Here is a 10,048-nt window from a genome sequence, read left to right as displayed (position 1 = left end):
TCACAAATATTCCATAAATATCAACCAAATCATGAGAACGTCCTAAATCCCATAGGAAGCCTTTGTTTAACATCTTCCTTGTTAGCAACAATCTTAGGGAAAAAAGCTGATACGATATCACGTGACTCTTATTTTCCATTATAATTATTCTGACAGATCTTTGCTGCTGAAACTATGAAAATGTAACCGGCTGTATTCCCGAACGTCTAGCACACATATCTCAAAACAAAATGTTTAAAATTTTATTATATAATTAATGCTGCAACTTTAAAATAAGACCGACAATTTTTATATATCAAGGTCAATGAAGTTTTCTGTCAACCTTAATATACTTGTATTTATTTGATATTTTAATAATCTCACCAAATTTAAACACTTGATACCACAACAATGATATATTGTCAAAGAAGAAACAAAATTTTCAATAATATTTCGACAACAATCGAGCTAATATATTTACACACGAACAATGAAAATGTTTTCCCTTAAAGTAGATATAATAACGAATAGATCTTTTTGAAAGAAAATACAAGCCAAGACGTTTGTATTTAAACCACGTGATACAAACGTACCATAAGCTCTGTCGTGAGTTATAGGATAGCATAACGGAAAAGATATATTAACATGACGCGGAAAAGGCTTATTTTGAGTTTAATATTATTTGGTAAGTTACAAAAGAATATTATAACAGTAATAACAGTCAATATTCTTAATTCAAAATTACGGCAGTTTCTAGAAAGAAAACCCAATCGGGTCCTAAAATTAAGATGAAAGCACAACTGCTAAATATGTTTTGTCTTTTTTAATTATTTGAACCGTTTCTGAAACAATAGCACGGCCCTGAATTTCTTTCTCAAAGCATGTTTTTGTGAAAGAAAAGGCCTCGGCTGTTTTTTTTTTTTTTTTTTTTTTAGTTTTAAATTGAATTTTTCAATTTCTGGTATTTTTTATAATATATATCCTTGTGTATTTTTAATGTCCATCATTTGTTCAAATACTTTAACAGTTTTGTTAACTCAATTATGATAAAAAAAAAAGGACTTTATGCATTGAATGAGTATGCTCTATTCGAATATAAGAATTGAAACAAACATTATTGGTTACAAGAAGCTGGAAGAAATGTATATAAAAAAAGAATATTAAAATGGGAAAAAAGCGAGAAGCACTAGAAATTCAACCTTACATTGTATGCTGCTAAAATCATGGTATCATTGTAGTAAGTTGATGAGAAAACATCGTCAATATTACACATATTGGGAAGGTTTGTTATATTTGAAATTCATATTATCTTAGAGTTTTGCAGACGGGAAAGAACTAGATGATATATATTCCATGTATAACAAACTTTCCAAACTTTGTGCGATTTAGACAACTGTGTAGCGTTGTCTATTGTTGATGACTGTATGTTGACTTCTACATGTCCTTTGAGGTCTTTATTGTTGTTGGGTTGCTGTGTTACTGACGTTCTTATCTTTTGATCCATTCCAGAAACAAAGGAAAGTAAACCGTTTTGTATTAGGTCCAGCGTGGATCATGGAAAGGTTAAGATAAAGCAAATTTTGAACTTTACAATATAAATGAGGGGAAAAAATAATAAATTTTTCATAACAAGTTGTAGTCATTGCAATATATTGTAGTGGAACAAACTAGATATTAGCTCCAGTTTGATAATCTAATTTTTTTCTTACCTCATAAGGAAAATCAAAGATTTTGGTAAAAGTAATGATATCACAGAAATATTATTCATTATCTCTATAATTCTTATGACAAGAAGCTTGGCGTGAAATATCAACTTTTTAAAGCGAGTTCTAATAAAAAGGAGTGAATAATAACAATTTCTGTTGATAAATCATTTTATTTTGTCTTAATTTTCCCAAATAAACAAAAGAGTGTAAAAAAAACCTTCTCAATGATTTCAATTATTTTCTAAAACCCCATTCAAAATTCAGGGTTTTTATAAACCAAGCCAGTTAGTATACACAACCCTTAAAATTTCAGTGACTTGACAAAATAATCAGTCTAAAAATTACTTTATCAAATACCAATATAAATAAGAAGATGTTGTATGAGTGCGATGGAGACAACTCTCAATCAAGTCAAAATGCATACAAAGTTATATACATATTTAAGTACAGCATTCAACTCAGAGCCTTGGCTCGCACCGAGCAACAAGCTATAAAGGGTCACAAAATGAAAAGTGTAAAATAAATAAAACAGGAAATCAAACGGTCTTATCTTTATAAGCCTACTTTCTAAGTTTTTCCATTGCCTTCTAGCTAACATTTCATCTCATGAATATTATTGACGGCTAGCCTCATGAATATTAACGCCGGCTAGCTTCACACTAGTCTTCTAGCTTGATGAGATGAATCCTTGGAAAATGTTGAATTATACATTCTCAATGGAATTCTTGAAATTACCCATTTAAAGTGGCTCGTGGGTACAAAAATTTCAGCAAAAAATTCAACCTTTATTTTTTCATTACAAATTTTATTTATTACACTATTAGTTATCACTTTATGATATGGTACAAAAATCAACCCAAAAAAATCGATTCGGTTTGCCCCCAGATGACTTTTAAAATGCTTATATCATTGAAAAAGCTCCAAATTATCTCCCTTTGGTGCAAAAATGACATTTTTTGGCATTTAATTTGTAATATCTTTTTTAACTCATCGGTGATCTATATTTTTTATTATTGTTTTCAAATAAGCTGTACACAAACTAAATTATTGTAAAATTTAAGCGATTTCTGTAATTAGGTTATTTTTTTATTTCGATATTACCTCTATTTCTCCTATTAGTTCAACAGAAAAAAAGGACATTAACAAAAATGTATGCTTCTGCCGGAGGCAGATTATGAGCTTAAATGAACGGTGACCCCATTTTTAAGGTCTTTCCTTTTACTAAAGGGAAAGACCTTACTGTATTTCTTCTGATTATTAGGTCTTTCAACCTTTCGTTGAAAGACCTATAGGTTTTGTTCTGATTATTATTATTAGGTCTTTCAACCTTTCAGTTGAAAGACCTATAGGTTTTGTTCTGATTATTAGGTCTTTCCACTTTTCCGTGGAAAGACCTATTGGATTTCTTCTGATTATTTTTTTTTTTTTTTCTTCCGCCTAATTTTTTTCCTTCGCTGTTTTTTTGTTTCACAAGATGTCGCTTAGATTTTTGGAATATGATATCGAACAGTTTATACGCTTTTGAAACCAACTCTGCTTAACCGAATACTTTCCCAAATAAGAGTTATCTCCCCGAACACTGTTTTCCTTGTTATCTCTAAGGCTTCGCAACCGTATAAGAAACCGACAAATTTATTTTTCCAAATTGCTCGCTATATCCTCAGGATGTTCTGTTTTATTTTGACCGAAGCCGTATATAGATTCCATATGAGAGTTATCCCCCCTTTTATGTTTGATATAAGAATATGCATTTCTAACTGGTAAACCATAAGTGATAGAGACCTAGGGTCTTTTGATTTGAGATCCTTGGTCCAAAAAAATTAAAAATAAGGTCAAGGTCAAAGGTCAAGGTCATATTATAAATTTTGATTTTGGCTTATTTTCACTGATTTTCAAAAGCCGTATAACTTATCGACAAATTATTTTTACTAAATTGTTAGTTGCGACATGTCGTAACTTATAAATTTTGGTTGAAAGGGTGCGTAGACAATAAATGGGAGTTTTCACCCCTCTTATGTTTAGAATTATGCGTAAAGTGATATTACTCATGAACCATACATATCAAGGAACTAGTGTCTTGAGGTTTGAGATCCTTAGTCTATGACCTTGAAATTGAGGTCAAGGTCATAGGTTAATTGGACGTTCTAGATTTTGACCTTTGCTCCAAATTCATATTTAGACATCATAAAGTCATAGGAACTGACATATCAACTGAATTTTTAATATTTTCACATCAAAATATGTTGTAAGTGGTGGAAAGACCATCAATGGTTCTCTGAACAATTGGTTTTTAATTATTATTATTAGGTCTTTCAACCTTTCAGTTGAAAGACCTATAGGTTTTGTTCTGATTATTATTATTATTATTATTAGGTCTTTCAACCTTTCGTTGAAAGACCTATAGGTATTGTTCTGATTATTATTATTATTATTATTATTTTTTTTTTTCTTCCGCCAACTTTTTTTACCTTCGCTGTTTTTTTGTTTCGCAAGACGTCGCTTAGATTTTTGGAATATGATATCGAACAGTTTATACGCTTTTGAAACCAACTCTGCTTAACCGAATACTTTCCCAAATAAGAGTTATCTCCCCGAACACTGTTTTCCTTGTTATCTCTAAGGCTTCGTAACCGTATAAGAAACCGCCAAATTTATTTTTCCAAATTGCTCGTTATATCCTCAGGATGTTCTGTTTTATTTTGACCGAAGCTATCCGGAGACTCCATATGAGAGTTATCCCCCCTTTTGTATATGATATAAGTGATATGCATTTCTAACTGGTAAACCATAAGTGATAGAGACCTAGGGTCTCTTGATTTAAGATCCTTGGTCCAAAAAAATAAAAATTAGGTCAAGGTCAAAGGTCAAGGTCAAATTCTAAATTTTGATTTTGGCTTATTTTCACTTATTTTCATTAACCTTATAAGATATCGACAAATTATTTTTACTAAATTGTTAGTTGCGACATGTCGTAACTTATAAATTTTGGTTGCAAGGGTGCGTAGACAATAAATGGGAGTTTTCGACCCTCTTATATTTAGAATTATGCGTAAAGTGATACTACTCATGAACCATACATATTAAGTAACTAGTGTCTTTTGATTCGAGATGTTTAGTCTATGACCTTGAAATTGAGGTCAAGGTCAAAGGTTAATTGGACGTTCTAGATTTTGACCTTTGCTCGAAATTCATATTTATACATCATAAAGTCATAGGAACTGACATTTTCAACTGAATTTTAATACTTTCATATCAAAATAGATCTTTATTAGTTGAAAGACCTTCAATTGTTCTTTGAACAATTGGTTTTTAATTATTTTTTTTTTTCTTCCGCCAACTTTTTTTACCTTCGCTGTTTTTTTGTTTCGCAAGATGTCGCTTAGATATTTGAAATATGATATCGAACAGTTTATACGCTTTTGAAACCAACTCTGCTTAACCGAATACTTTCCCATATAAGAGTTATCTCCCCGAACACTGTTTTTCTTGTTATCTCTAAGGCTTCGTAACCGTGTAAGAAACCGACAAATTTATTTTTCCAAATTGCTCGTTATATCCTCAGGATGTTCTGTTTCATTTGGACTGAAGCTATCCGGAGACTCCATATGAGAGTTATCCCCCCTTTTATATATGATATAAGTGATTTGCAGTTCTAAATGGTAAACCATAAGTGATAGAGACCTAGGGTCTTTTGATTGAAGATCCTTGGTCCAAAAAAATGAAAATTAGGTCAAGGTCAAAGGTCAAGGTCAAATTTTAAATTTTGATTTTGGCTTATTTTCACTTACTTCATTAAATTTATTAGATTTTGACAAATTATTTTTACTAAATTGTTAGTTGCGACATGTCGTAACTTATAAATTTTGATTGGAAGGGTGCGTATACAATAAATTGGAGTTTTTGCCCCTCTTATATTTAGAATTATGCGTAAAGTGATATTACTCATTAACCATACATAATACTGACCTAGGGTCTTTTGATTTGGGATCCTTAGTTTATTACCTTGAAATTGAGGTCAAGGTCATAGGTTAATTGGACGTTCTAGATTTTGACCTTTACTCGAAATTCATGTTTTTATATCATAAAGACATAGCAACTGACTTTTTCAACGGAATCTTAATATTTTCATATCAAAATAGATCCTTATTGGTTGAAAGACCTTCAATTGTTCTTTGAACAATTGGTTTTTAATTATTATTATTATTATTTTTTTTTTTCTTCCGCCAACTTTTTTTACCTTCGCTGTTTTTTTGTTTCGCAAGATGTCGTTTAGATATTTGAAATATGATATCGAACAGTTTATACGCTTTTGAAACCAACTCTGCTTAACCGAATACTTTCCCATATAAGAGTTATCTCCCCGAACACTGTTTTTATTGTTATCTCTAAGGCTTCGCAACCGTATAAGAAACCGACAAATTTATTTTTCCAAATTGCTCGTTATATCCTCAGGATGTTCTGTTTCATTTGGACCGAAGCTATCCGGAGACTCCATATGAGAGTTATCCCCCCTTTTATATATGATATAAGTGATTTGCATTTCTAACTGGTAAACCATAAGTGATAGAGACCTAGGGTCTTTTGATTTAAGATCCTTGGTCCAAAAAAATGAAAATTAGGTCAAGGTCAAAGGTCAAGGTCAAATTTTAAATTTTGATTTTGGCTTATTTTCACTTACTTTCATTAACTTTATAAGATTTCGACAAATTATTTTTACTAAATTGTTAGTTGCGACATGTCGTAACTCATAAATTTTGATTGGAAGGGTGCGTAGACAATAAATGGGAGTTTTTGCCTCTCTTATATTTAGAATTATGCGTAAAGTGATATTACTCATGAACCATACATATTAAGGAACTAGTGTCTTTTGATTCGAGATGTTAAGTCTATGACCTTGAAATTGAGGTCAAGGTCAAAGGTTAATTGGACGTTCTAGATTTTGACCTTTGCTTTAAATTCCTATTTATACATCATAAAGCCATAGGAACTGACATTTTTAACTGAATTTTAATATTTTCATGTCAAAATAGATCTTTATTAGTTGAAAGACCTTCAATTGTTCTTTGAACAATTGGTTTTTAATTATTATTATTATTATTTTTTTTTTTCTTCCGCCAACTTTTTTTACCTTCGCTGTTTTTTTGTTTCGCAAGATGTCGCTTAGATATATGGTATATGATATCGAACAGTTTATACGCTTTTGAAACCAACTCTGCTTAACCGAATACTTTCCCAAATAAGAGTTATCTCCCCGAACACTGTTTTCCTTGTTATCTCTAAGTCTTCGCAACCGTATAAGAAACCGACAAATTTATTTTTCCAAATTGCTCGTTATATCCTCAGGATGTTCTGTTTTATTTGACCGAAGCCTATCCGGAGACTCCATATGAGAGTTATCCCCCCTTTTGTATATGATATAAGTGATATGCATTTCTAACTGGTAAACCATAAGTGATACAGACCTAGGGTCTTTTGATTTAAGATCCTTGGTCCAAAAAAATGAAAATTAGGTCAAGGTCAAAGGTCAAGGTCAAATTCTAAATTTTGATTTTGGCTTATTTTCACTTATTTTCATTAACCTTATAAGATATCGACAAATTATTTTTCCTAAATTGTTAGTTGCGACATGTCGTAACTTATAAATTTTGGTTGCAAGGGTACATAGACAATAAATGGGAGTTTTCAACCCTCGTATATTTAGAATTATGCGTAAAGTGATATTACTCATGAACCATACATATTAAGGAACTAGTGTCTTTTGATTCGAGATGTTTAGTCTATGACCTTGAAATTGATGTCAAGGTCAAAGGTTAATTGGACGTTCTAGATTTTGACTTTTGCTCTAAATTCATATTTATACATCATAAAGCCATAGGAACTGACATTTTCAACTGAATTTTAATATTTTAATATCAAATTAGATCTTTATTAGTTGAAAGACCTTCAATTGTTCTTTGAACAATTGGTTTTTAATTATTATTATTATTCTTTTTGTTCCGCCAAACTTTGACGAAGTTAGCCTCCGTAACCGTAAGACGTGTCGCTTTCATGTTCACACTTTGTATCGGTGTCATGAATACCTATCTGGAACTCACCCTGTTAGTCGAAATATTTTGTCGGTTCGGAGTAATCCCTCCGAAACCCAAAAACCTTGTTATCGTTCCAACACCGTAACCGTAATAGGTAGAAAAAAAACAAAGGGTGAAATTTGTTCAGGACCAGACACCGGTTCTTCGTTACATTTGGATCGAAAAGATTCAACGACTCATTGGTAGGGTTATGCCCCTATGAAAATTAACCGGTGTCGGTTGACCACCAAAACTCAGAAACCGTAAGTCGTAGACACCTAGGATCTTCACCATTCATCATCATTTCATGTATCTTTGTAAAATACCTCAAGGTCAAATGTGTATGTTGACCTTGACCTTTGACCTAACACCTTGTTATGGGATAATCTCAGAAACCATTATACTTACAGTAGTTTTAAATAGTGGAAAATGTTTGGGTCATTATGGCGCAACTTTGTTACATTTTGACCAAAGAGATTTGACCTTTCTATAAGGGGAATAACCCCTGTTTTATGTTTCTGAAAAGACAAAATCAGCTTTTACTATATAACCAAAGGTCCATGACCCTTGGGGTCTTCAGTAATGGCATTGAGGACCAATGACCTTGACAAAGGTCAAAAGGTCAAAGGTCAAGGTCATGTCCCAGATAGCGAATTTAGTGTGTTTAACCTTATATAAAGGATTTTTAGTGTGTTTTCAAGCTTTTTAAGGTTGACCTTGACCTTTGACCTTTCACCTTTTATTGGATATCTTGAAAACTATTATACTTACAGAAATAGTAAATAGTGCAAAATGTTCAGGACATTAGGGACTATTGACCTTGATAAAGGTCAAAAGGTCAAAGGTCAAGGTCCTGTCCCAAATAGCGGATAATGTGTTTTTGACCTTATTTAAAGGGTTTTTAGTGTGTTTTAAAGCTTTTCAATACACTCTACGTCTATTGAAACATGTATTGTACATTTCAAAAGGAAAGACCTCTCAATTGTTCAAGAACAATTGACAGTTTAATTTTATTTCATTTTTCTTTTAAGTATATGATAAATTTTATTTATAAAAAAATATAGCGAAATCCTATATTAGAAAAAAAAAGATTTATACCCAGGAGCCCCCTTAAGAGTTGTCTCACTTTGCTAATATTATTGGAAACAAAAAAGGTAGTTTTAAAATGAAATTTCAACAAGAAACCAAGTGTTCAATCAAAACAACACAATAATCTTTACAACATCTTCATAAAAAATATTTTTTTGGCTCCCTACAAATAATCCTCGTCATACTTTGAACATATAAAAGAAAAATTCCAACTCATTGATTTTTTTAGATTATCGAAACACTTTAAAAGTTTGTTCTATCTCATATTCTTATGATAACTGATAGTACTTGCTCTAATTTGAATTGAATCGTGATATTAAACGTCTATATTTAAATAATTTGACATCAGCTATTCACACTAGAATGCTTCTATTACTTCTGTACATTGTCTGTAGTTGAACTTAAAAGACAGTTGTAAACCTAGTTTTCTGTACAGTATCTGTGTTTTGTTTCATTAAAGGACACGGAATGATACCTTAGTAGGTACATGAAGAAGTCAGCAATCTCCACTCCCCCATCCCTTCACCTTATATAACCTATATTTTCCAAATAAGTCCTATCCAAATTTAACTCAGAACAATTTGTAACAACTAAACGATACGACGGATTTAGGATGACTAACAGATCGTGCTATTCTTTTCGGGAAACTTTACACTACTATTTCCGTTATTCAAATTTAGTTTGATATCTTTTTTCTCTGTTATAAATTTGAAATAATGTTCAATTAAGGAATGTTTCTCCCGCATGCATAGCTATGATTTTCAGATTGAAGAATCTTTTGGGTTGTTTTGGTTTTATTGGCTCTTCAAAACATGAATTTGTGGGGTTTTTTTTACCGTAATAGTTAGGTCTTGGGCATTACTTAACAAACATTATTTCTCGAAAAGTGCTTCTTCTTATCAAACAGTGCTTTTTTCTTCAAAATGGAAATCGATGTACGAACATTTGCTGTTTCAGGCCGCGAAAAATCAGTCATATTTTGTGATGAATCACACTGATTTCATCAACGCATACAGCAAATATGATGTAATAAATAATTTGAAATTTTTTAATGACCCAGCTTTGTCGAGTTTGGTAGAATGGTATTCATAACAAAAAGACGGTAATCTAAAGGGATTTTTTTTTTGCACTTCTACTGACCGACTTCATAATCATATAACCTAAAATTCATACAAACCCTTCTTAAAGATAAAGAGGAAAATCATC

General features: G+C 31.5%; 1 protein-coding gene across 2 annotated transcripts in view; it reads left to right on the top strand.

Moving 5' to 3' along the window:
• Window positions 1-541: 541 nt before the first annotated feature.
• The window catches only part of LOC143068305 (neuronal acetylcholine receptor subunit alpha-7-like), a 28,195-nt gene continuing 18,688 nt past the window's right edge, over window positions 542-10,048 (top strand). Inside the window, exon 1 of one of the 2 annotated variants that reach the window (XM_076242245.1) lies at window positions 542-664. In XM_076242245.1, the coding sequence (XP_076098360.1) occupies window positions 625-664 (40 nt within the window). In that variant the 5' untranslated portion in view covers window positions 542-624. The remainder of the gene's footprint in view (window positions 665-10,048) is intronic. The other variant, XM_076242244.1, reaches the window with a different exon arrangement.

The sequence above is a fragment of the Mytilus galloprovincialis genome, chromosome 3 (genome assembly GCF_965363235.1).
Source record: "Mytilus galloprovincialis chromosome 3, xbMytGall1.hap1.1, whole genome shotgun sequence".
NCBI classification, from domain to species: domain Eukaryota; kingdom Metazoa; phylum Mollusca; class Bivalvia; order Mytilida; family Mytilidae; genus Mytilus; species Mytilus galloprovincialis.
This window is presented reverse-complemented; position numbering and strand designations above follow the sequence as displayed.